Here is a 27,938-nt window from a genome sequence, read left to right on the forward strand (position 1 = left end):
CATCTATGTGTCAAAATGTGACCTGGGAGTGCTACACAAATGTTGCAATTTCACAAGGTATTTATTTTATTTTTTTGTACAAACTTGTGAATGCACAAGATGTTAAATACATGAGCCCTGGCATGTGTTTTTGAAAATGAAAGAAAATGAAAACCAGAGAGAAAGTAAGAAAGAGGCAGAGATGGATTATTTGACTGGTCACCTCTGTAATCTGGTCATAGGCATAAACGTATGGAATGTTGTCAAAATGTAAAAAGTATAGGGTCAGTCTGATTTTTTATTTAGCAAAAATGCAATAAATTGACATGAAGTAAAGACATTTATAATATTAAATAAATGCTGTTCTTTTGAACTTTCTTTTCATCAAAGAATCCTGAAAAAAAATTGTTTCATGGTTTCCTCAAAAGCACGACATGTATTTTAAACATGGATGATAATCGAAAATGTTTCTTGAGCATATCAGAATGATTTCTGAAGGATCATGTGACACTGAAGACTGGAGGAATGATGCTGAAAATACAGCTTTGCATCATGGGAATAAATTAAACCTTTAAAAAAAATGTTTTTTTTATTATAATAATATTAACTGCTTTTTATTGCAGTTTTGATTAAAAATACGTTTTCAGAAATATATATAAAAAAAATCATACTAACCCCAAACTTTTAAACACTTTTGTACTTGGTCTAAAATTCACGTGCACTTTTTAACTTAGTTAATACAAGTAAATTGTATTATCTATATGGAATGGTAAAAATGTTTGCATTTCCTAACTCAATAACATATAATATGAATGTTTGAAACTTTAATTTTTTTGTCTTCTAGTTTGAGGGCAAAGTGTTGCTTCTCTCTAGAAAATTACTTTCTAAATCCTCTATCCAAACAATGCCGTTTTCTTTCCCCCAGATGATCGCTGAGTTAAAACAGGCATCTGAGTGAAGGAGAAATCACTGGTCCTCTAAAAACACTAATTCCCAGCAGAAAGCCAGACTTTCCACAGACTGGCCAAGTTTGCATGGAATATCAAGTGAAATATGAAGGCAGAGAAGGTCAAATCGCTCAGGAACGTTACGGCTTGAAAGTGAAAAACCAGCAGTCACACTTTCAACACACACACTCGATCCACCTTTTTTAGCTCACTGCTAGCGTTTCACGTAAAAAACCTCGGGTTTGAATTTGTAAAAAAAATGCTACGTGTGGATCTTGAAACAACGAAACGAAACAATAGTTACGATAATCAGAATTACAACAACTGTAAGGGCAATGGTAATAACAATATCGATAGAAAACAATCCGTTATAATTACACTGAGATTCATACAAGATTATGCACAGTGGGGTGAAAGGACATTTTGGAAATGGCTCGGAATGCATTTTTGCAGTACGGGGCATCTGACGATGTGCCTGTATCTATTTCATGGTCCTCTTGTCCACGTGAGAGCCCACAATCATGAGAAGGTCACGTCAGATGGAATGGCAAGAGTTTCTTGAAAAGCAGAGAAGATGCAGCAAAGAGCTCCAGCTGGTTGTGCATCTCAGAGCGTGTGAAGGGGTGTTCGTAGTGGTCAAACTCAGTAAGCCTGTCCCGTCTCCACCTGCAGAAGTCCCAGGACCGCCGAATGATCGCCCAGCTTCATCCTTCTCTGAGTCGACAGACTCACGTTCTTGGCCAGATAGTCCACAGCAGCTGGAGGAAACGACACAAACACATTCTCATGAGCAGGACATTCCACATGAAAGCAATCTCACACCAATTTAAGCATTAATAAAGCATTTGGAAATGCATTCATTGTTCAAAATGGTTTGTTTCTATGAACTGGTTCAAAAACTTATTCAAATGTACATGCATTGCACTTTTATTTACTAATGTTTTATAAAATAGAACATGCTGGTCCTGAAGACTGTGTGGTCAAAATAGCTTTTTAGGTGTATTTTTATTTACATTAGTTGCATTTACCATAAATAAGACTTTATTGTGATTTTAAGAAACAGTTCCATAAACAATGGAGTTAAAAAAATACTTATTTATGGTTTCAGCATGGTTTACTCCCAAACATACTCCTGTGCACTTGAATCAGTTCATGTATTCATTTTATTTTATTAATATTTATATCTTATTATAGAAGTAGTTATTTTAAAGCAGTTTTTATTTGTATATTTTCAAAAAACAAATATATATATATATATATATATATATATATATATATATATATATATATATATATATATATATATATATATATATATATATATATATATATATATATATATGTGTGTGTGTGTGTGTGTGTGTGTGTGTGTGTGAGTGTGTTTAATTTTTTCATAAATAAATTGTTATTATATATATATATATATATATATATATATATATATATATATATATATATTAACAATATATTTATATATATATATAATTTATTTATTTTTCATTCATTTTAATAGCTACTTCAACTTAAGCTTCAAAAGAAAATTAGAAATGTTGCTTTGGTAACAAGCTGAAATAAACAAGTTTAATTTAAAGCTTATATTAAATTAGTTATATTTGGATTTTAATTTATTTCAGCTAAAGTTCAATAGGCAAAACAATTTTTTATAGTTTTAGATAACAGGGACAACAACACTGATTTAAACAAATCATTAACAGAACTGAACTGACTCACTGAACTGACTCATTTGTGATTCAAACATCACTGCATACTGACACAATCCCTCACAAGTGTAGCACAGTATCACATGTTTAATAGTCACTAGTCACTTCTTTAAACTTCTGACTTTTAAAAGTATTCAACAAATTACACAAATAAAGATTAAGAGAAGATAAAATATAAGCTATAAAGGGAAGGCAGAGAGAGGAGAATGCCTGGTGTCATTCATTCAGCTTCTGTCTCTCTCTCTCTCTGTGTGTGTGTGTGTGTGTGTGTGCCAGTCTTTATTACTCTGAGCATTTGAGATTTCATGCTTCATACTGGCCTCAATTTCAGCAGCTCTCTCATCTGACTCATTAAACAGATCAGTCCTCTCAATCTTACTCATAATTAACCTGACATTCGCTCGTCAGATCTCTTCAATCAACCCTCCTGCACCCTCTGATGGACCTGACACTACTTCACACTCCCACACACACATCTCACTGCAGACACACCATAAACACACCATTTTAACCTTTGAAGACATCCTTAAAGAGAGTTCTGTTTGATTTAGATAACCTACAGTTATCGGAATGATTTTATTCTCAAACTACCATTTAAAAGTTTGGACACAATATCTGAAGGTGTGTGAGACGTATACATGTAGATGGAAGCCAGTGACTTTTGTGACAACATCAGCCTCTGATTATGTTAATTCAATCAATCAATCAATTCTTTCCTGCCCTGAAGCTCGTGTGTGTTTGTGTGTGTGAGGTGAAGGACATTAGGACCCTCGGGGTGTTAAAGTGGGCTTTGAAGTAACCGTTTCCCAGTCGAGGGAAGAGTTCTGTGACTAACAGAGGAGCCCGGGGCCGGTGCTGGGGTTTATCAGGAGCATGTGTCTGCCCTGCTCTGATGGGCAAAGGGGTCAAAGCGTCCTGAGATGGTCAGCGAGGGGCTCGGCTCACCCTCAGAGAGGAAATGAACTATAACTGCCAATAATCACAGAGCATCAGTGTGACTAAACTGTAATGGCTTCCCCACTGAAAAGATCAGCATGTGCTGTGCTTGCATTTATTTGATCAAAAATACAGCCAAAACACTCACATTGTGAAATATTATTACAACTTTAAATAATACATTTTTTAGTATTATTTATTCATTTGATCAAAGGTAAATTTCAGCATCTTCATCGTCATATGATCATTCAGAAATCATTCCAATATGCTTATTTGCTGCTCAGTTATTATCAGTTATTTTGGGTATTCAGTTATTAATAATGGTGCTTATTACATCTAAATATATATTTTTTGTGGAAATCATAATAAAAAAAATTCAGGAATCTTTGATGAATAGAAAGTTCAAAAGAACAGCATTTATTTGAAATCTTTTGTAATATTTACAGTCACATTTGATAAATGAAATGCTTCCTTGCTGAATAAAATTAGTAAATTCTTTTAAACAAAATCACTGACAACAGTTTATGGAAAACAATTAAATTGAGTAATTTGAGCTACTGTAAATGACTTTTGCACCAAAAGCAAGCTATAAACTACAATTATATAAAATACAAAACAAATTGTAGGTCATTTTGGGTTGTCTGTCCAGAACCAAGACCAGCATTTTGATGTTTGTTACTTTATTACAGCAATCCTGGCGCACAAAAATGCATTGACACTTGCATAAATGTTCAACATGAATAAAAATGTGAAATGTTTCTTTAGCAGCAACTGAGTATATTAGAATGATTTCTGAAAATCATGTGACACAGAAGAATGGAGTAATGATGCTGAAAATTAATCTGCGCATCACAAGAATAAATGCATTTTCAAATATATTAACATAGAAAACAGTCGTAATCATATTTACTGTTTTTACTGTATTTTTTCTCAATGAAATGCACACTTGGCGAGACTTACTAAAACATTTTCCACATCAGAGACATGTAAACACACATGCAGAGTGTATAATGGAGGGGCTTTACGTACTCTGGCCGTACTGGCTGTACTGGTATCCAGCAGTGACGGGGTCCATGCTGTAGCTGGTGGCGCTGTATGTGGGGGGACAGTAGGACTGAGAGGAGGCCAGACTGTCCACACCTTTGATGGGGTCTGAACGCTGGCTGCAGCTCGCTGAGATGGGGTTAGACACATCCAGACTGCCGTGGAGAGGAGAGATGGAGAAATCATGCTGAGTCTGGGACGAGACGGCACTGGGGTTACTCAAAATACTCATCACCTAGAGACACAGAGACAGAAGCAGCTGTTTAGAAATTTAATTCTAACCAAGAATAACCAACTTGCATGTAAAATTACCAATAAAACACAGTTTGCTTTTTATGCAACCTTTAGAAGATTATAGAGGAATATCGCATTCACCCTCTAGTGTCTCAAATAAATCTTGTGAATACATAATCGTATTTGCTGAATGAAATACAGTACTTGTTTCTTCCTATTTTTGGATGCTGACTGCAGAAAACACTGCTTGTTTTTCTTAAGCATGTCACACTTTCTCACAAAATGTTGCATTTTGTAGCATTTTTTTCTTGGCTAAGAAGTCGTGAATTTATCCTTCATCACCAGTTTACATTGATATGTTGTCAACTTTCACATGCATGAATGATTCTAACATTAATTTATGCTTAACCCTGATTTCCACTTTCTCCACAAACACACACACACAAACACACTCACACGCACTTTGGATGGGTTAAATGCAGAGCACGAATTCTGAGTATGGGTCACCATACTTTGCTGAATGTCACGTCACTTTTTTTTTGCAGGTATTTATTGTTCTCAGTTATCAAACAGTATAATAGCAAGAGTTCTTCTCACATGCCTGGTCATTCTCAGTGCAAAGCGAGGGGAAGAGAGTGAATTCGTGCCAGGCACAGAGTGCAGCCAGCGTCCCAGAGTGATTAGCAGAGGCCAGAGAGAGTGATACAGCAAAAGACAGAGACGGGGGAGCGAGGCCAGACCCATCAGACCCCAGCGGCAGTGCCAAACAGACCCCTGTCCTGAGGCCTTCAGCACAACAAGCACTGAGGGAGAAGATAATCCCGCCCCCAGGCCCCAGAAACACCCCCACGCTCATGAATAATAATGAGCAGCGGCCTCAACAGAGCCAAGTATGTGATCTCAGGCCCCGCTCTTAAACTAACATTAATGTGAGCACAAGCTGCTCGTTTATCTCTTTGGTTTTGATGGTTGAGTTCTGCATTATTTGTGGCATTTACAATCATTGGCTCAATTAATGACTGCTCGAATATTTGCATACTACTCATACTATTTTTGCAATATAAATGCATAAACTGTGCCTCAAATGACCTAATAAGTTAATCACAATGTGATTGCAATCTGAGTACACTGCACAATGTTGTACCCCAAAATTCAGTGCACTTGACTTGACCCTCCATTCCTAGTTTGAGGAATGAAACAGAACCGCAATTAAAAAATTACCCACAATCATTAAAAAATTAAACAACTTAGACCAAGTAAGGTCATGTGACAATAACGTAGAAGACTACTATTTGAAACATTTACTGTATACGATTTCACACACTGGGCGCCATGCATGAAACACAAGATGCACTTTGTGTATCGACACGACAACTGATCTCACACACACACACACACACACACACACACACACACACACATATATATATATATATATATATATATATATATATATATATATATATATAATTAAACTATTCTACCTTAAAATGAATTATTTTAGACCATTAAACAACAAGGAGCAGGAGGTCTGGTGAAAAGGTCAAAAAACAGGAAAACAGATAAAGAAACGAATAAGAACGAAAGAAGAAATATAGTGTTCGGGGCTTGAGAAGAGTTTTTCCAGGAAGCCCCACACATGGTCTTCCCTCTCCGTCGAAGGAAAGCATCCTTCCCAGCATCAGGTTCACATTGAGTCTCGATACGCTATGCTGCCCTTTGACTCCCTTTGGCTGCTAAACCAATTAGAGCATCCAGAGCTGCTTAAACACACACAGACGTGACACACACAAACTCGTATCCGTGTGAGTTTAAACACAGTTCACATGGCGACATCAGCACAAACCGCCAAAACATGGAGAGGAGTGCACAAGCGGACGGGGAAAATGAATCACATTATGATTAATACTCCCTAAATGTCTCGCAGGAAATATGGAGCACTTGAGGCGCCTCAGACACATAACGCTGGTTAGCGGTTTCCTCATGCTAATTCTGTCAGTATGGAAGCCCGTTCTGTGCACATGTGACACGCATCCACATAAGTGGGAGATTCATTGCCGTGTCTTTATAAGAGACACATGTGATGTGGCCATATGGCTGGAAGATTCATACGTTTCCTGATTATAGCAGATTATGGGAATAGAAAGCACAAGTAGCCCTTGTTGGTGGCCACACGAGTGGGCCGTGGGGTGGGATGGGGGCGGATGGCAGCTGCAGGGGTGGGAGTGATTTAGTCAACGGTTAATTGAAGCTTGATTACACTGCTTCCTTCTTTATATGCACATTAAATTAAAGCAGCAGACAATCAGGACTGACTCCTCTATCAGCGCTTCTAATTATAAAGCACCAAATTCCAGCAGCGCTTTCCTCAACAGAACCTCCTTTGGAAATCTCTGGACATTCGCTTGGAAAGACCGAGCAGCTATTTTCATCACATTTTCTAATGTTACACTCCTGGTTTCTTCTAAGATGAAGACCTGCTATAATGCAAGTCACATTGTAGAAATGATTCACATCTCCTAATTTACCCTTAATATAAATGGGGGGAACATTTCATCAATAAAGTCTGAAACATAATATTATGAAATAAAAGGCTGTTAAAGGAAGTACACTGCCATGACTGTTTTGACACTTAAGCACACTTTAAAGTAGTTTACCATAAAGTAAATTTGGCAGTAAACATATGTAGAGCTAAATATGAACATCAGACAGTCAGGTATAAAGACACGAGACTAAAATAAATACACAACTGTGATAGCATTTAGACTTGACTTCTCAAGCCCGAGCTGAAATGCTTTGGCCCAAGTTTTTCAGCAGAAAAAAAATGGGAAAGCCCGAGGAAGCCCAGACAAGGCATTATCAAGCCTCAGAAGTGGAAACACGAGTAGCCCTGGCATGCACTAGCACAAACGCGGCTAATGGCTATCATCAAATGTTTGGTTACCAACATTATTCAAAATAACTTCATTTGTACTCAACAGAAGAAATAAACTCATACAGGTTTGGAACAATTTGAGTAGATGATGGTAGAATATTCACTTTTGGGTGAACTGTCCTTTTAGAAAGGTATAGTTATGACCAAATTCAGGAGTCTAGGATTCATACGAGCACAATTGAGTTATTCTGAATTCAACAGCTTCCCAAAAGCTGTCATAGTTTCACATCGTTCAGGAGCATCGTGACCTTGACCAAAAGTGGCGTAGCAGCTGAACTTCGCTGCAGGGGAAAGATTAAGCCCAGCTGAGATCGTATTACAAATCTACCCACCCCGAACATTAACGCAGCTAAATAAACAAAAATCAATATCATTCAGACTATTAATCTGATACGGGAGCGTGTGACATATCTGCACAAAACAAGCACCTCCGGCAAACACTGGCTGATAATACAGCTCACAAACGAAATAAACCTTCATTTCACATACTTGAATTCTCTTCTCCCCCAAGTAGACTATACATTTCTTTCCTTTGTTTTTGACTATATCTTCAGCAGTGCTTTTCTGGTTTGTTGTGTGTCGTGTGCTCGGTAGATAATGGAAGTCAGGGCTCCAGTGTTTAAAGGACACAGCCCAGAGGCAATGCCTTCCTCTCTCCAAATAGATTACTCCATAAATAATAATACAAAACTAATTAATTCTCCAACTTCTGAGACCCACCAGCCTGAGGCTGCACAAACGCAGAATTGTAAATTGATCCAATGTGCATCCTTTCAGATAAACAAATAGTGCACGTGCAACACACTAAAAGGGATTCTTTCATACCACTCAAATTTCCTCAACAGACAAATTATATCCATTTTAAATGTACGACGAGTCTTTTCGTGTTTAGTCAAGCTCTGGAGAAACAGCTTGGCAACTAAGGAGTTAAAAGGAATCTGTTGGGTGCAGATGACAACATTTCAAGAGGAAATTTTCCCAAAAACCAAACATTAAGCTCATGCTACAACTGCACATGCACTCAATTTTACATTTTCACCATATATATATATATATATATAATATATATATATATAACTTGTATTGGAAAGATGGAACAGCAAACAATTCTTACTTCATCTATATTAAGTATTAAAAATAGTGTTTCTGTGCAAATTAAAATTGCTTTAACCTCTAATTGTTGCAATACTGGAACAGACAACAAATCACTGTTACTTACACTCTGCATTAGACCGATTCATTTTCATTACTTTTACAGTTGTTTGTGATTACTGGATGATGTAAATATTAAAAATCATTTTGCAAAAATTGGAGTCAATATAATATTCTGGTCATTAGGTCATTATTTAGATCACTAAAACTGAAACTAAAACTAAAACCATTAAAAAAGCATTATTGTTACTTATTGTTACAGTATATATATATATAATTAATTTAACATTTATTTTATTTCAAGTCTTCTCATTTATTTTAGTATAACTTGAATAAAATAAAACTAAAATAACTACAAATAAAATGAGACTGTACATAGATAAAAACTACTGGCAAAAACAACAGAATTATTCAAACTTTCACTAAATGGAAAATATTAAATTAAAAACAGAGTCAAAATATTAAAAATGAGCTTTTCCTTTCATTTGTATTTATTTATTTATGCTGTTTTTATTTTAAATTATTTTTGTAATTATTTTTTCAGATTTTTTTTAAGCACATACAAATCCATAAATATTAACTTCCAGTCACTTTCTGACCTCTATTATGATGCTAGAAGGTGTTCATTATTACAAACAATATGCTCTTTCAAGACCTCGTTCATACATCAAATTAAACATGACATCTACTTCGACTAATGTCTGTTTATATCTGAACACAGAGCTAAAATACAGGTAAACAACATCTCAAAATGAAACAAACTAAAGATAAATGAAGAAAAGCAGTGAAATGCAGGGATGGCAGACAGATCGAGAGGATTTGAGGAAGGGGTTGGGGTGCAGAGAGAGTCAGACAGGGGGCTTTTAAGAGTACAAAGACTCCAGCAGGACTGAGTTTGCCTTCAGGCCAGCCTGCCAACAGAGCAGATAGCACAGGCCTCTGCACCCTCGCCAGGCTCTCGGCCAACACACACACTACTCTTAATCTAGCCCAGAGTGGATTAGACAGTTCCTCTCACCACCCCAACCCAATGCCCTCCAGTGCAACCTTCAAGTTTAGTGCAGGTCAGGAGGGCAGACGGAGGGGAATCAGCTCACTCAGTGTGTGTGAGTTATCTGAGAGCCACAGAATATCATCTCTTCCCTTCACTGATCTGCGCGGCTGATAGTCGTCTCTACTGGAAATTGTGAGCGCTTTTTCACACTCCTGCTGTCGATTGTTTGTCTGGATTTCAAAGGACAGTCCTGGGGCCAAGATTACGGCAAATAACGCTTGCTGTAATTCATCAACCCCTTCGACTGATGCCCATTCAGGATTACTGCACAGTAACGTGGAACAGAGAATCTTGGGAAAACTGCAGCAATCAGTGGAGTACAATTATGACAAATATTTTGGACAAAACTATTTCGCTTATTACTGCAGTTGTTTTAGACTGATATATTGTCTAATAATGTGACTAAGAATGGACTGATAAATTGGTTAGAACAAGTAATAGACAAGCGTGATTTCACCAAGTACAACATGTTCCTGGATCAACATTCCAATCAACCAATCAGAATTGAGATAGAACTTTTCAGGAAATATCTCTTTTAGGCTAACAACCAGAGTTAGGTTTTTCTGCACTCTTGTTAATCAACTATCATTTCCCACTGATTTTAGGAATAAATTATGGGTAAGGTTAGGTTTAGGGGTAGGGATTGGGTTAAATTTATATTTTTGGACAATAATGTTGATCCAGGATCATCAAAGAAGTCTAATTGGCAAAATCACGGCGACCTCAATGAATAGGCCATTTTCATATATTAATCATCAACCGATAATCATTGCAGAAATGTTAACTCTTTCTTGTGTTACAAAATTTATCAAGAGCCATGTCAAACGATAATATTAATTAAAAAAAAAATTTCAGAGAATTTTAATGGATGTTTAGAGAGAGAATTGTGAAGAATTGTATCACTTAATATTTATTTAAAATTCTATAAAAGAAAATCTGTATAAAGACTTTTTGAATAAACTGACAAATAATAAAATAAAAATTACAAATATTTTTTTTTTACTAAATTTAACACATTAAATTTAATTAATTTTAAACACATTGTTTAAATGAAAATAACAACGTTCACAAAGCATTTGTAAATATTAAATATTAAAACATTGTAAATAAAAATATTTTTTAAAAAAATTACTGGCCATCCTGCTTTACAAATACAATTAAAGAAATAGAAATTATTTAGAAAAAAAATCATACAAATATTAATAATAATAATTAAAAATTTGTTAAAAATATAGAACATATGGTGTATACATATATAATTAGAGTATATTTATAATAATAAATATATGTATAATAATTCAAATATAAATACATACATATATATAAATATATATACACACACACCAAATTTTATATGAATCCACACAGATTGGCTGGTAATCAGATGCTTTTTAAAGACGACTATGTATTAATGACTCTCCTCCACTTCCCATAGTGGTGCTCAACTGAGACAAAATGACTATTTAAAACTAACAGTGGTTGCATAGATTCAATTAGAGGCTTTTGGTCACGGTGGAAGGGGAGCGCGGGCCAATTAACCAGCCCGACTGCTGACACAGAACAGATGACGGGGGCCGCTCGCTGTGTCACAGCCGTAATTGGCCAAAGCATATTAATCAAAACTGAAAAGGGACTTCCAAATAGAAAAGAGAAGGAGAGAGAGAGACGAGGAAGAGAAATAGGGGTGAAAGAAAAATGAGTAAATGAACAGAGACACATAGAGATAGACAGAGAGAGGTGAGGCAATGAAGGAGAAGAATACAGATGGACCTCATGTGAAGACACTGAGCAGCGATGCAATGCAATACAACTAGAACAGTCCTGTTACAATACATTAAGCATTCTAGTTTCTGCATTGCATACACAGAAGAGCTTTCCAAAATATAGTGCAGCTGCCTTAATATTGAGTAGCATTATAAGACAGCATAACCACGACAGAACATCACAAGTGACTGATTTTGAACCCCTGCATGAGACACTAACAACTGATTTCAATAGTGTTTCACAGGAGCATTCTTTCAAAGATAAGATTTTTGGAGCATGATTTGCAAGAAAACACAACAGCCTTTCTGTTTAACTTGATGTGTTACTTGCCTTTATAATTGTGATATTTACTAGCAATTTTTGAGTGAAAATTCTTTATTTGCTCTTTTTTTTCTCAGTGTACATTAATTAGTATGGAAATTTATTTCCACCATGGAATAATTTGGTAATTAAATAAAAAAAAAAAAAAAATACATTTCACAAGTTATATGTGACCCTGGAGCACAAAACAGTCTTAAATCGTTAGGTATATTTTAACATAATTTTTGATTAGTAATATGCATTACTAAGACTTCATTTGGACAACTTTAAAGGCGATTTTCTCAGTATTTAGATTTTTTTTTTTTTTTCAGATTTTCAAATAGTTGTGTATCAGCCAAATATTGCCCAATCACAACAGACAATACATCAATGGAAAGATTTCTTCAGCTTTCATATGATGTATAAATCTCAATTTATTAAGGTTTTGTGGTCCAGGGTTTTCTTATCAGATTCATGTGAAATTGTGAGATATTAATACAGAAATGCTACTTTTTATCTCACAATTAAGACTTTTCTTCTCAGAGTGTATATCAAATTGTGAAATATAAACCCAGAATTGTGAGACAAGAAGTTGCAAAAATGTATGGAAGCTTAGTTCTGCTATTCATAAAAAAATAATTAATAAAAGGTTAATTGCAAATTTTTATCGCACAGTTCAGACTTTTATTTCTCGTAATTGCACATTTATAACTCACAATTTGGACTTTCCAAAATTGCGTATTATAATCTTACAATAGCGAGTTTACATTAGCGATACATTTCTAACGGCAAGTCAACATCTTGGAATTCTGACTTTTTTATCAGAATTGGAATATTTATAAAGTTTATATCTTGCAATTCTGAATGTATATCTAACAGTTATAAATACAGGCAGAAATGTGCGAGAAAAAAAAATTGAATGTTTTTTTTTTAACCTATTTTATTGTTAACACCTTGATCAATTTTTCCACAGTGCATTCTGGGAATGCTACCTTTGAATTGACCTACTTATGATGTCTAAATGCTGTCTAGGTAGGCAGTTCACTAGTTTGGAACAGAGCTAGTTTCCAGCAGGGCAGTAGGTGCTCTGGAGGAGCGTGTGATAATCGCGCTCAATTATATTCTGATTGACACTGACAGAATCTGGGCACTGACATACAGGACACAGATGAAAGCCATTATCAGCCGCTGAAACAGGCTGTCACTTCTCAAAGAGGATGTTTACTGTACTAAATAGTGTGCGTATGCTCTCTACCTCTCTCCTCTGGTCAGTCACACCTCACGTCAGCAAACACACTAACAGCTGCGGACAAACACTTCTCGAAAAAGCATCTAATATAGACAGACACAATATACTGGTGATCATATTAACTGTTTTTAAATCATCAGCTGGTTAGGCTGAAATTGGAAGAATGCAATGTATGGACTTGTTTCAGTTCTCACTACAATATTTTTATATCTAAACAAATCAAATTTTTAGTGTGAATATACAGAAAGTGTGGCCAAGAGCTGGTCATTCACTCTTATGCTTAATTCAGTAATTGGTTAATAACTTATCATTCAATAATTGAATGTCAAAACGACAGACTTTTACATTAACGGCTAAAATGAGATAAAATAAAGTAAAATTAATTAATTAAATCACTTTTATTTAATTTTTTTTACATATTTTATTGCCTCAAATTTCTGTATTTCTACATTGATGCAGATATGTCTTAAATTATTATTTTTCCCTCATATAAAGGATATAAAACAATTAATTCAATAACTGACAGAATGTCAAGAGACTTTCATATTTATTATATTACCCTAAATAATCATGAAATAACCCTTGAAGTTCATATTTGTTTCCATAGATCTTGTCCGCAGTCTCTCAGCTAAACAAAGGTTTATACGCCTTGGGTTCTGTTGCATTTGGAGAATGTGTGGAGGCAAAGTCATCTTTTCTCCTCCACTGATATGCCTGAGTGAGTATGGGATGCATTCGGCTACCAGAAACAAGTGAAACTCAAACCACACACACACACACAGGAGCACACGGCAAAGCTCCTCTCACTCTGCACTGCTGCCTCAACAGAGAGAGAGAGAGCGAGAGCGAGAGAGAGAGAGAGAGAGAGAGAGCGAGAGAGCGAGAGATAGAGAGAGAGAGAGAGAAGGAGGTTTGTTTGCCAAAATCAGCAGGGGATCAGCACAGTGAAAAATGTCAGGTCAAATTGTTCTTGACAGTGTTAATATCTGCACCTCACAGCAATAATTACATGTAAATAAACAGCGAAATAGTGCTCAGCTGGAGTCTAAGAGGAAGAAACTGCTTGTGTGAGACAGCCAGCTGAGACTCTAACCGCTTACACAGATCATTTTACAGAAAGTGAATGAACTAGACAGAGAAACTCAACTCAGTGTGGTGTTTGCTAACACAAGCATCCCTATTATTATTGCTTATATTCAGAGTTAGTGATTTGAACAAACCACAAATACTATATTAATCTGATGAAGCTTAAACTGTTTCGCATTTGACACAAATTTCCTTTAAATGATGATTAGCATGATCAAAACATTGCTGAAAACCTGTTATACACAGTATAATGCAAGCTTGTGTATATATATATATATACATATATACACATATATACAAGAATGCATTGTATTGCATTGCATTGCATTATATGTTCTGAAACTACAGATCTTTGATCGTAAACAAAGCATTTAAATATCTTACCAGGACACATTATCGCAATATATAGAGACAAAGAATCAGAATTTCATCTTACTTTCTGGCCATGTAAGTATCAGCATTTGCACCATATTGCATATTTTGTGCAATTTGAGATATATATTCTCACTACATCATGCAACATAAAGCCTGATGTATCAAATACAATACACAACAAAAAACCCTTTTGCACTTTTTTTTAATATATATTTTTGCCTAAAAGTTCAGTTAATTGCTCCATTAAAAACAAAAAACAAAAATCAACAGATTTTCTGACTATTATTTCATATGTCAGGCTGTTTGTGCTACATGCATGCATTAAACTACTTTCCAAATAATTACTTTTTAAACCACACAGACAACTATTATATGGCGGAAGATAAACAGGTGAAATATAGCTTACATTGAGTGAGAGTGAGACCAGAATCATGATGCACATGAGACAGACGACAGCTGTCCCGTGATGCTGCAGTCACACGGGCTCAGCCAGAGCGGGTCAGGCCGAAGACAACCCGAGACATCAGACAGCAGGTTGCTGGTGTTTGGCTGTAGATGTGTGTGGTTGGGGGGTTGAGTTCGGTAAAGTTAGAGCAGCGCTGCTCATTGGAGTATTAATCACGACGGTGCACCTGTCAGAGTGGCATGTGGAACTAACAGAACACACATTTCACAAAGACGACATCCAAAAAGCCAACACGACCCCACAGTGACCCTACAAACCCTTAACCTGTGAACTCATGATTATGAGGGCCTAGGTTACCTGGAAAAATGCCTTCACCTGCTAATAGGTGTTAAAACTCCTCTTTTATGACAATGACAATAAATTGAAGCAGCAGCAAGCAAAAAGAACCTGAAAAATGCCTCTGAACTTGATACGCCTAAGCACGAGTTTTCCTAAATAACGTTTAATCTTGTAGTTACAAAGGTATTTAAAACATGATCCGACAACCACAGACAGTTTTATTTTTCATCACTACATCAATGAAAGTCACTTGCTTTGATGTTTTATCAAATGCATTAACATTCAAACGCCTAAAATTTGTTTTAGTGGAAAAATGTCTGAATGTCTTTGCATTACATACTGTACGATGCAGGTCTTTTATCTTCATTATTGTCACTTTTCTTCACTATTTTTGCACAATGTCTATGTTTTTAGTGGATGTGTGAAGTCCATGATCCAATAACCACAAACAGACACAACACTGACTCAACACTGCATCATTTTAGAATCTCAAACCAAGCAAAATGTCAAATAAAACACAGTTTGATATTTAATCTAATGAAATTGCATTCAGATATCCAAGTGACTTCAGTGTTCAAATATCTCTTCGGGTCACTATATGGGATAAAACCACAAGTTCAATTACACTAGCTACATAAAAAAAATATCATGGCCTCTGGTAAAACAATAAATAAGTCGTCCAGCGTGTTGTGGTCTCTAAGTAGTTGACATACAAGATACAATCGTTGTGTGTGCGCTTATACGCTCGCCATTCTCCACATTATAGAAATTTCCAGTTGTGTGGGACACACAGCATATGAATTGGTCTCAGTCGTTCCCTCTTTAAATCCCTATCTCCTAGGATTTGCTGAAATTTATATTGGCTGCCTCTGCAAGATAAATGTAAATCGCATTCCCTTATATTTGCTATTTATCAGGATGCGCCAGCTCACTTTCGGCAGGGGAAAATATCTCTCACCCGCATACAAACAGTCTTGCATTTAAATAGCATTTTTATTGTCCGCCGTAGCCTTTCATCTGAACGGCGGGAAAAGCATCTTCCTCTCCAGGGGAAGGAGAGGGAGGGGAAAAGAGAGACCAGCACACAGTCGTCTTGAGCAGTCTTAAAGGAGGAAAAAAGTGCAGCGAAATAAATAAATGAAATTCTTTTTCTATGAGATGAGAGAGGATGTTGCTATTGGGCTCAACGGGTGACTGCTGGGAAGCCAAAGATGGAGGTTAAAGAACACAGACAGGCGTGGAGCATCTATGACCTGATCTCATGATGAGACTGACCACCTCTCAAAACACCTGAGAGTCTGTGTGTGTTGCATCATACAAAGACTTCTTTTCTGAACTGGAATCTCCCAAAACTAGACCTTTATGCTTCAAATTCTTTATCCTTATAAAGGAAATGGTTTCCTGTGCAAAACTCCCTGTCACAATGCTGCTATGCTCTGAGTGTTTTCTTTCCACCATCAATGTTAATCTAATAGATTTTTTTATTTATTATTGTCTATCAAGCAAAAATGTTAATTATTTGAGCATTTTTTATATTCAGAAGTTTGGGAAAAAAATATCTTATGATTACCAAAGCTGCATTTATTTGATCAAAAACACAGTCAAAACTATAAACATTATTTCAATTTGAAACAGCTGTTTTCTATATGAATATATTTTAAAATGTAATTTATTCCTGTGATTTAATGCTGAATTTTCAGCATCATTACTCCAGTCTTCAGTGTCACATGATCCTTCAGAAATCATTCTAATATGCAGATTTGATACCTAAGAAACATTTCTGAAAACAGTTGCACTGCTTCATATTTTTTTGCTGCTTAATTGTTTTCTGGATTCATTGATAATTAGTTTGAAAAAAGTATATTTGAAATAGACATCTTTCGTAACAATATAAAAGCCTTTGTCACATTTATTATTAGTTTTATGCACCTTTGCTGAATAAAAGTATTGATTTCTTTAAAAAATAATTCTGACCCCAAACTATTAGTGCATATGGTAAATTTGAATAGTTTTAAATTATTAATCTGAAAAAAAAAAAAAAGAATTAGAAACTATAACATTGATCTCAATCTGAAAAGGTTATAATTTTAAAATGGTTTTACTTCATTGGAAATTTTTTTTAGATTCCACAAAATAATAATAATAATAATAATGATAATAATAATAATGTGTATATATATATATATATTTATTTATTTATTTATTTATTTATTTATTTATTTATTTATTATACTAGCACTGCACTGATGCTTTATTAAAAACCAACATCTACTGACCAGAATAATATGATAAAACCTTCAATGTGTGTTATACATTCTTAAAATAAAGCTTCCAAAATAATATTTTTTCCCCATTATAAAGAACATTCTGTGCAATGTAAAAGTTCCATGAATGTTAAAGGTTCTCCATGGAACCAAAGATGCAAATAAAGTTTTTGCAGTGTGAGAAACCATATACAGCAACACAAATGTCATATGCAGCACAAACTAGTGTCCATGAAAAGGTTTAGAAAAGTTAAGGTAGACAGGTCTGACACTTGCACAGTTACTTTCCATTGTCATCAGGCCTAAGACTAAAGTTACTTACACCAAAACCAGTTTATTTATTTATTTTTTGCCCGTGGCGAAGATTTTGTCTGTCTGATGTTCTTGGCAGCTGCCAAGCAGGTCTTGTTTTTTTTTTTAAAGCCTCTTATAGGTCTTTTCCATTACTGCCAAATATAAACAGTATCTGTTTTAATATGGCGTCTAATTATTAAGTATCATTTCCCTCTCTCGCGGCGCGAGCGCACGGGGTACGGATGAATGCCGCGCGCTCATCCGCTTTGATTCGTTCGTCGGGAGAGCGTGCCAGCTGACACGGTGCCCAGTCTGCGGCTTAACGCGAGTTTTTAATAATGTGTGGGACTACATGAGTCTCCGCGGCTCATTGATATTCACGTGCCTAATGTCTTGTCAAAACTGCGAGGCGAGGGAGACGGCAAGAGAAGCGAGCACTTGAAATTTCTGAGGTAGGTTTCTTTCCTTTTTAGTCGACGCCAGCACAGGGTTCTTAGACGTAATTCATCCCCTTTTTTCCGAGAAGGACTAATGGAAGAGGGAGAGGGTTGAAGCTTCTCCGCGCTTATCTCTGTCTGACAGTCGCGAGCAGCGCTTGGCGAGGGCTGCTGTTAGCGCGCGCTGCTGTGCGGTACGGTGCAGGCGAGCAGGCCCGGGGACACGGATCAAAGGGAGGCTCGGGTGAGCGCCGTTTTTCTCTCTGATCCCTCCGGTGGCGAGACCCAACCCCGGCCGTGCGCTGCCTTACGCACTCATCCATCAGCCCGTCCGTGAGGGAAGCCTCATTCCACAGCACAAACGCACACACACACGCGCGCACGTGCAACAACCACTTTTCCTTCCTGTTGTTATGTTATAGTTATGATTTAATCACATTAAAATTCTTTCTGCAACTGCTGGCAATACCACGTGGGCTACCTTGGACAACTATTGTGATAATAGCATGGTATTTCTTAGAAATACTGTCTCTGATGTAAATATCTTGGTGTTTGATTGTGGTTATTCTGTAAATCTGGTCACGCTTCATGACAAAGCATCACAATATTTCCATCCTATACTGTACTTTTTAAAAATGCATTACAATTATGCAATGCAATTGCAATTATGATACTTTGACATTCATATATATATATATATATATATATATATATATGAATGTCAAAGTATCATAATTTTCCATCCTATACTGTACCACAGTATCTCTAATCTTTGATGTTTAAGGGACCCTCTTATCCTAGGCCAACAATTAATCAGTGTTATTATAGTTAAATAATTACATTGAAATTAAATGAACAGACTAATTAAAGGAAAGGAAAGCTGTCTGTGGTTCTGCAGGTGCATGTTGTTTTCCTCGCTCTCCCAGCAGGTGTCCCTGTCAGGCAGAGCAGTGGAATCCACCTCAGACGCTTCAGCCAAGAAACACATTTCCCAGGACCACTCTTAAAAACCCATTTAGAAAGGCGTAATAGCCAGCACGAGCACCTGACATCTCGTTCTTTGTGGTTGAGCAGCTCTAGATCCATCTCTGGCTCTGATAGTCTCTGTTTATTCCCATCTGCAGAGAGACAGGAAACTTCTGCTTTATTTCCTCTCGATAACATCATTTAGAGATTTTCTGCTTGGTTATGGGACATTAGCTGTCTCAGTATGGATATTTGAGGGGTCATCGGGACAAAGTATATAATTATGTAACTTGTTTGTAAAACAAACACAGCTGGAGATTTTTTTCCCTACTGGAAACTTGTCTTCCAGCGACAAAAATGTATTCTGTCCAAAGGAAGGAAAGGAAAATGAGTGAAATTTCCCCGATATCTTCCAGAGTACGCATACTTATCCATCACCTGCTGTGCGACAAAATGAAATGGGGAGATATGGCTCACCTCAACCCAAAAACATACCTGCAGAAAAGCCGAGCAATGTCTAATAGACCCCATCTGACACTGCGTCACTCCCAGACCAGCCTAAACTTATAATCAGGGACTACGACAACTACAACAACTGGTGGATGGCTTTTCTACTGGCCTGTAATGGGAAAATACGCTCTGTCTGGATGGGTTACACCAACACCTGTGCTGAGATCAGCAGGAGTCCATTACCGCTCACCACTCGGCCACCACAACCCATTTACAGCCACATTTTGGACAATCTTTACCAGCAACCAGTAGCCCATCAGAAGCAAACGCTTGGAGAAATAGCTCCGAACACATGCGTCTATCTCCTCCAGACAGGTGTTGTCTGTGAAGTTTCAATAAAAAGCAGTTATCTTCGATCTAAAAAATAAGAATTTTTTTAGAAGGTGTCACAGGAGGCAAGGTGACATCTGATGTTTTGTAGAAGGACAAGGTTTCCTGCAGTTTCTTTTCACTGATCAGAACAGTCAGCCGTGTTGTACTAAACGATCAGAGTTGAGGTCGGGTCAAGTGATGTCTGATATGACCCCAGCAGATGCTCTTGCACATTGTGAAACAGAGATGAGGATTTTCCGTATGAATGCTGCTAAGAATTGTGTGAATTGTGACTGAACTCTGTCTCTCCTGTCAGAAACGGCATTTATTTCCTCACAATGACTCTCCCATATGGACAAGAGTGAGAGGTGCTAGATCAGAAAGGTTAAGAAAATAAAAAAGTCCACTTTTGTCAAAATATTATAGTATATCAAAATATATCAGTTATTGTGATCAAAAACACTGAAAAACACTGACATTTTGGCTGGAAAATGCTCCTACTACTACTAATAATAATAATTATTATGATATAAAATAATATTTTTTGCAGCTAAGAAATAAAACATAACCAGTATTTTTCACACTTTTCCTTCACTATATAGTCAAACTCATACATTTTTGAAAAAATTTTTTTTTTTTTTATAAAATTGCTTTTGTAAAGAAATTCATATGTCAAACCAATTTATATGAATCTACAAAACTATAAAAACAAGCATTCAAACTTTTAGTATATAGAAATACACCGATAAAAAAATCAAAACATAGCAATTGTAGAAAATTGTTCTTCAATTTAAAGCCTGTAGACATGATCCAACTCATTAAATAAAAAAAATAATAAAAATAAAAAAATATCATTTATTAGGAGAAAGTGAGAAGGAATCAAGAGGCAGCGTTTCCGTCACCAGTGTTAAATGCTCCCATTAATAGAAAAAAGACCTCCATGTCTGCTGGTATTTAGGAAGGTTTGGAGCGAAGGCATTAGTGCTCAAAGCCCCTGTGCCACGATTAACAATCTCTCTCACTGTAAGACGCCCATGTTATCCTTCAGACGTTGTAGTTACGAGGGGAAAAGCTCTTTTTTGTCACCAAATCCTTTATTCTTTCTTCTCTGGAAAAAAGAGGGTAATACAGAGAATGTTTCTCAATCTGCTTTGAGAGAGCAGGGGAGAGAAAAGGAAACCCCCAATAAAACATGTGTGAACGAAAGGGTAATTGTGGACAAATGCAGCATTGAAATTCATTTTCAACTCTTTACACACCATTTCAATCTTATTTTATGCTTGTTAGCCACATCTTGTTGGTGAGGGTCCGCAAGACTGCCCAGTATTGATGGATAATTGTGTATAATTCACTCCTTACATGCGATTTGCATCAATACACATTATTTTTTAATGCTGTGTATTTAAGACAGCACCCTAAATTCTGATTAATGAGGACTAAAGAGGATACCTGAGAAAAGAGATCTGCACACTATAAGAAATGAGTTCAAAAAGAAAGCAATTCCTGTCAAATGGCACCAACTCACTCTCAATAAATATATATATATCAAATATATATTCTGCTATTCTTTACTCAGATAAAATTGACTAAAGCAACATAAATGTCACTTTTCTTGCTAATTATCTGCTTTTGTTCTGAATCACGTCACATTGAAGTAAAAGCCATTTCATGCTGACGGCTTCTGGTATAAAAACAACAAAGGTTTGGGAATAATTCTAATATTGTTTTCAGACCAGGACAAACTGAGCAAACTTAGAAAAAAACACACTTTCATTTCTACTTATCAGTGCAAAAATGATCGGTTTCCACACAAGCAGCGAATGCTAGCTTAACTCGACAACGTTCTTGATCTGTGAACCATGCTGGCGTTCATTCAGCGTGCCTTTCATCATTCTCACCCTGGAAAGAGGCCTCTGCACTAACCTGTGGTGAAAGGCCGTTGCTCACCGGATTCATGTGGTTGCTTGAAGCTGACGGGCTCATAAAAGTTTCTGAATAGCTGGAGAAGGTGTGGCGGTTGGATGAGAGGCCGTAGGCAGAGCTACTGTCAGCCGAGAGCCCGCCCTGGTGCATGGAGGAGGGCGGCAGAGGCTGCGGCCGGTGCAAAGTACTGCTACCATCTGAAACACAAACACAGACACCATACTTTAGATTCGGAAACACATATTGACTATTAAAACGAGTTTTCCCTGAATAAAATAACTAATTTGCTGTTTATTAATATTAAGTTAGGTAGCTGTAGTAATAGTCAAGTGTTAGGTATGATTAAGGGATCTATGGTCATGCATTAATATGTGCTTTTAAGTAATAATAAACACCCAAAATGCTAGTAATATGCATGCTAATAAGCAACATTTTAATAGTGAATAGTGTTCCCTAATCGAAAGTGTTACTCATACTGGGATATATATATTTTTTTACATCTGGTACTGTGGCAACACCATAGTGTTTTGGATATGCACAATGGTATTGCAATGAATATGGTACACATTCAGTATCATCTGATACCATTATACCAATAAAGCAGTACTGCTGTAGTTGTAACAATATTGTTTTTGCAGGGTTATATACCGTTCAAAAGAGTTGGTAAGATTTTATTTGATGTTTTTGAAATATGTCTTTCTATTAAAAAAATATAGTACAAATAGTAATACTGTGAGACATTATATACTTATATATACATTTAACTATATTAAATAGAAACATTATTTTTCTATTTAATATAGCTAAATGTCTTATAATATTATATTATATTATATTATATTATATTATATTATATTATATTATATTATATTATATTATATTTCTGTGATTTAAAGCTGAATTTACAGCATCATTACTCCAGTATTCTGGAGTTTATTATTAACAATTTATTATAAAAAATGCCGAAAACAGTTGTGCTGCTCAATATTTTTGTGGAAATTGTGATAATTTTTTTTTCAAGATTTTTTGTAAAACAGAAAGTTCAAAAGAACAGCATTTATTAGAAAAAAAAATTCTTCTGGAACATTATGAATGTCTTTACTATCAGTGTTGATCAATACATCCTTGCAAAAAAATAAAAAACCTTTTGAGCGTTAGTGTGTATGTTTATAGGTTTATGTATTATCACTGTGTACTACCTTGCGAGAGAGTGGTGGTGGGATACGCTGACTCTGGAAGCTGATAGGTGGGTAAGGTTGGCATGCCGGTTGGTGGAAAGCCTCCAGGCAACAAGTGGTTGAACGCTGCCAACTGATTTGCTCCCGCTTGTTTGCGCCACCTTGCTCTTCGGTTGCTGAACCAGACCTAATAAAAGATGGAAATGCATTTTTTTTTAAAAAGGAGACTGACAATTGTAGAACACAGATACCCATTTCTAAGCAAGATTTCATCCACATAACATGAACGCAATCAGCAGTCTTCCAGACAGGTTCATGGTTATGTGTGGCAGAGAGTGTGTCCTCATGGGAAACTGCCTCTAAGCATATGCCGAGGTCCCTGTTGTTCTAGTTAAGTGGCTAAAGCTGTGATCTGTATAAACAGGGTGATCTGAGCTGCCATCAGAGACCAGAGGTCGTAAACAGGTCAGAGGTAGCCCACACATCTCCTCCACAGACATCTTGAGTATGTTTATCTACCTGTCGGACACTTTAAAGAGAGTCTAGAGGACTTTTACTGCAGCGGTGTTGTCTGAAACACACACACAGAGATCTGACACATCTTTAATATACTGCTTCATATCAAGCTATAATACTGTTTGGTTTTACAAAATTAATAAAATATATGGACAATTGATCAATTCATCAAAAATCATCATGAAGAGTGATGCAAAAAAAAAAAAAAAAAAAAAAAAAAAAACGGACAAATTGCAAAATTGGAAATGCATATCCAAATATCCAATATCAGATATAATGGATGACCTGTTTTATTAATAGCAGGATTAAAGGTAAAGTGGGTAATTTTTCATCATTACAGGCACAAAGAAAATGAGAAAGAAAAATTCTTAGTTTACATTATTCATGAAGTTACTCTTCAAATGGCTTTGTTACTTAAAAGGCAAAATGTGTCTTTTTTTTTTTACAATTTTTTTATTTTATGTTTTTATTCAGACTGATTTCAGACAGTCGTCTTAAAATGATGACAATTTGCACATTTTTAACCAGCTTCTCCACCATTAAAACATGAATATAATTAGCGTCTCTGAAAGCAGCCGGCTCTATTCCAGAGGAACTAGACTGGAGCCCTGCGTATGTGAAAGGTTGGAGGACATTGATCTATGCCATGCACTGGCAATTCATCCACGTTTAATACACTGTCAAGGCAGTTCATCTAGCGTTGTGTTTAAAACGGGCCGGTCCATTGTGCGTCCAGATGAAAGGTGGAGACAAAGGCCTCTCAATACACCAAGCTGAAAAGTGTCCACAAAGAGTGGGCGTCCCTTTTTAAATGTGCCTTTAAGAGCTCCACTTTCATGGTATGCACACAAGGACACAGTCTATTCTGATGCAACGACACCGTAGACACACTCTACAAAACACACTCGCTGGCTTTTTCTTATAAAGCGTTGCTTACATTGTCCATGTGCAAAACTGTCAGGCCACTAACAGCTAGCATCTCATTCAGAAGACTTCAATGGCTCGCCAACTTTTGATGCAACTAAAGATGACTCTTAACCATCTGTCATGCGTCGGATTCAAATCTTTCTTTCCTACGCTCTCAGAAAGTGAAACCCCCACCCGACCGTCATCCTCTCAAAGGGTTTAGGAGGAGACGCTTCACCCCCTCTCCCTGTCTTGAGCCTGAACCTGGTGTAGCAGACAGATAAAGGATGGTCTCGCGTCCAGAAGAAGCTCGGGAAATTCATGTGCTGGGATTCGAACGGACTTGGAATTGGACAAACAGGTTATGAAGAATGGAAGAAGGCTGAGTCCTTCCCCCACCTACCCAAAAGTGTCCAGCTCTGCTGTGCCCCCTGACCCTTGACCTCTGAACCCCACTCTCCACCCCTTCATCCTTTCATCCTGATAGCCTCCACCTCCTTTCTTCTGCTACAAAGTTCAGATACTTATTTCTCGGGCATCAGCAAGGAACAGTTTCATTCAAGACAAAATCATTGTTTTTTTCACGCACTGCTCAATTTTCAGATTTCTCTTCCATAATCATGTTTTCTTTTTGAGTGGGCATGAAACACCCAAAGTACACTTGTGTTTAGTTTCTGTATATGCATTTGTAAGTTTTAATCATAATACATACTCTATACAACACTTACACCAAATACAGATTTATTCCTATTAATATTGCCAATGTTTTTAAAGAAGAGTTTGTTCATATAATATTTGGCTGATTTATATAGCATTTTATTCTTAAAAATATTTCTGTCTTTTGACAGATTTCTGATTTCTGACTTCTGACATGGTAAAAAGAGATATACAAAGTCCCCCCTTTAATATGACACAACAGGTGAATAGGTTAAAATAAAAAGAATCACCATAGTTTCCCGTTAATTATGATGCAATTATATAAAAATAAATATGCACTAATATGCGTACATTTCCAGAACAGATATATGAAGATTAGATAAAGTCAAGTTCAAATACTTGTTTCATTTTGTTCACATATTAAAGTTTGGTCACACTTTATTTCAAGGTCCAGTTCTCACCAATAACTATTTTGCCTTAATAAACTCCTAATTACTGCTTATTAATAGTTAATAAGGTAGTTGTAGAATATGTGCTGCTTTATAAGTACTTATAAACAGCCAATATGTTAGTAATAGGCATGCTAATAAGCAGTTAGTTAATAATGAGAATTGGTCCATATACTGAAGTGTTACCTAAAATTTTTACAGAATTAATTTTATTTTTATTTTTATCACTCCATGCTTTTTGGAATAAAATGTAACATAAATCAAATGATAAATGAACAAACCCCTCTGTAAAAACCTGCTCAGTGCAGGAGAACATTTGAGAAAACAGGCTTTAAAGATTAGTACTGTAAATGAAATCTGCAGGCGCAAACAGATAATGTGTAATAAAATACTATAAAGTGTATTTAAAACTTTTTCTTTTCATCGATATGAAAGAATACATTATAGAGGCAAAATAGCCCAAAATCTCAAAACTGACCAGTGCATGAAAAAGTGTTTTTGCCTGTGGTATCTTGCCTTACTCTCGTCACTTCACAACAGTTTGGTTGTGATTTTTCTACAATAACATAGAAAAGCAAACTTTTATTGATTTAAAATCTGGCTTGTTTCTTCATCTTTCATCCTCGCACATGAACTATGCACATGCATTACAACACAATCTGTGAAATGCTATGGCAATTCATAAAGAGATTTGGGATGCATCTTTCTCAGCGAGCTGCCTGCATCCCTGTGGTCAGAGCACTTACGATGCAGCCAGCAGATCTTGTGGCTTTACCATGTGCTCGGTGAAGACTCCTGTCTACCTTAATCACACCAGCAGCCCATGAAGCATATCTGTCTAAGTGAATTTGCTGCTTTTGAAAGCAACGTGGCGTCACAGAGGTGCACGAGTTAACTCTATCAAGTTAAATATTAAGCCCAATATGCCTAAATAAATACAGTTCTGTTTTATAGCACAGAAGGATGCGTCATCATAGCGCCTTGCTGAGATTATTATGTGTGTGTTTTCTGGGTCGCTCCAGTCGTACCCTCTGAGCTGGATTTGGAACCCAATCACAAAGTCACCTTGAACAGTCCCAGATTCCCCCCTTGCTGTCTGCAATCCAGTCTAATTCCTCCACTGAGACGGTTTTCATCCAGCCCACACCAAAACCAAACGAGGAAGAACTTCAGCGCCGTCCACAGACAGCAGTTTTTAGGGAGAAAGCTGAAACAATGAGGCCGATACATGATAAACAGTTTGAAATAATAATAAATAAATTAAGAAAAAATGAAGAAAAAAAATGTTAATTTTGGATTATGCATTTGAATACTTTTGCTTTTTTCTGCTTTTTTTTTAAGGGATTGTTCACTCAAAAATTCTACAAATGTATTTTATTCTCCTTTATTTCATTCTAAACGTGTATGACTCTCATTCTGTGAACACACTCAAAAAATATATTTTGAAATAATGTATTTTCTGTACTTTTTCTGTCTTTTCTGACATTCCTTACAGTGAAACTCAAGTCACATTCATTTAATAAGTATTATATAAAGCGTTATACATATAGCACTTTATATAATGCTTATTCTTTCAAGCAGCATCACATTAAAAACAGGAAAATAACAGTGCGAATGTTGTAAAATTGAACAACTATGAAACAAATGATATTTCAGGTGTAAAGCAACTCTAAGGAAGACAATTTCATTATTCAGCTCAAGTTAGTTCAAGTTTTGTTGTTTCAATTCAGTCCAACAACTGTCAGTGTTGCAAAGTTCAGCAATTGTGAAACAAATTCACGTCAGCTCTAAAGCAGCTCTACAGAAGACAATACTGTCATTGTCCAGTTCAAATGTTATTCTCATCCAATTGTTTAACTTCAGTTAAAGCAGTGATATCACTGAATATTACTTGTCTTTTAAACACCAATGTCAATGAAAGTCATTGGGACCCAATGTTGTTTCTTCTGTTGGTACGGCAGAAGAAAGTAATTGGCAAGTAAATTATTATTTTTGAGTGCATAGC

At 36.2% G+C, this 27,938-nt stretch overlaps 1 protein-coding gene across 2 annotated transcripts in view; it reads right to left on the reverse strand.

Annotated features, from left to right (window-relative positions):
• Positions 1-550: 550 nt before the first annotated feature.
• Positions 551-27,938, reverse strand: part of LOC113073859 (paired box protein Pax-7-like) — a 32,131-nt gene continuing 4,743 nt past the window's right edge. Inside the window, exons 2-5 of one of the 2 annotated variants that reach the window (XM_026246608.1) lie at positions 23,427-23,592; positions 22,252-22,424; positions 4,613-4,862; positions 551-1,684 (exon numbers count right to left, since the gene is read on the reverse strand). In XM_026246608.1, the coding sequence (XP_026102393.1) occupies positions 1,569-1,684; positions 4,613-4,862; positions 22,252-22,424; positions 23,427-23,592 (705 nt within the window). In that variant the 3' untranslated portion in view covers positions 551-1,568. Of the gene's footprint in view, positions 1,685-4,612; positions 4,863-22,227; positions 22,425-23,426; positions 23,593-27,938 lie in introns of both variants that reach the window. The other variant, XM_026246607.1, reaches the window with a different exon arrangement.

Source organism: Carassius auratus, unplaced genomic scaffold (assembly GCF_003368295.1).
Source record: "Carassius auratus strain Wakin unplaced genomic scaffold, ASM336829v1 scaf_tig00013114, whole genome shotgun sequence".
Classification (NCBI taxonomy): Eukaryota; Metazoa; Chordata; class Actinopteri; order Cypriniformes; family Cyprinidae; genus Carassius; species Carassius auratus.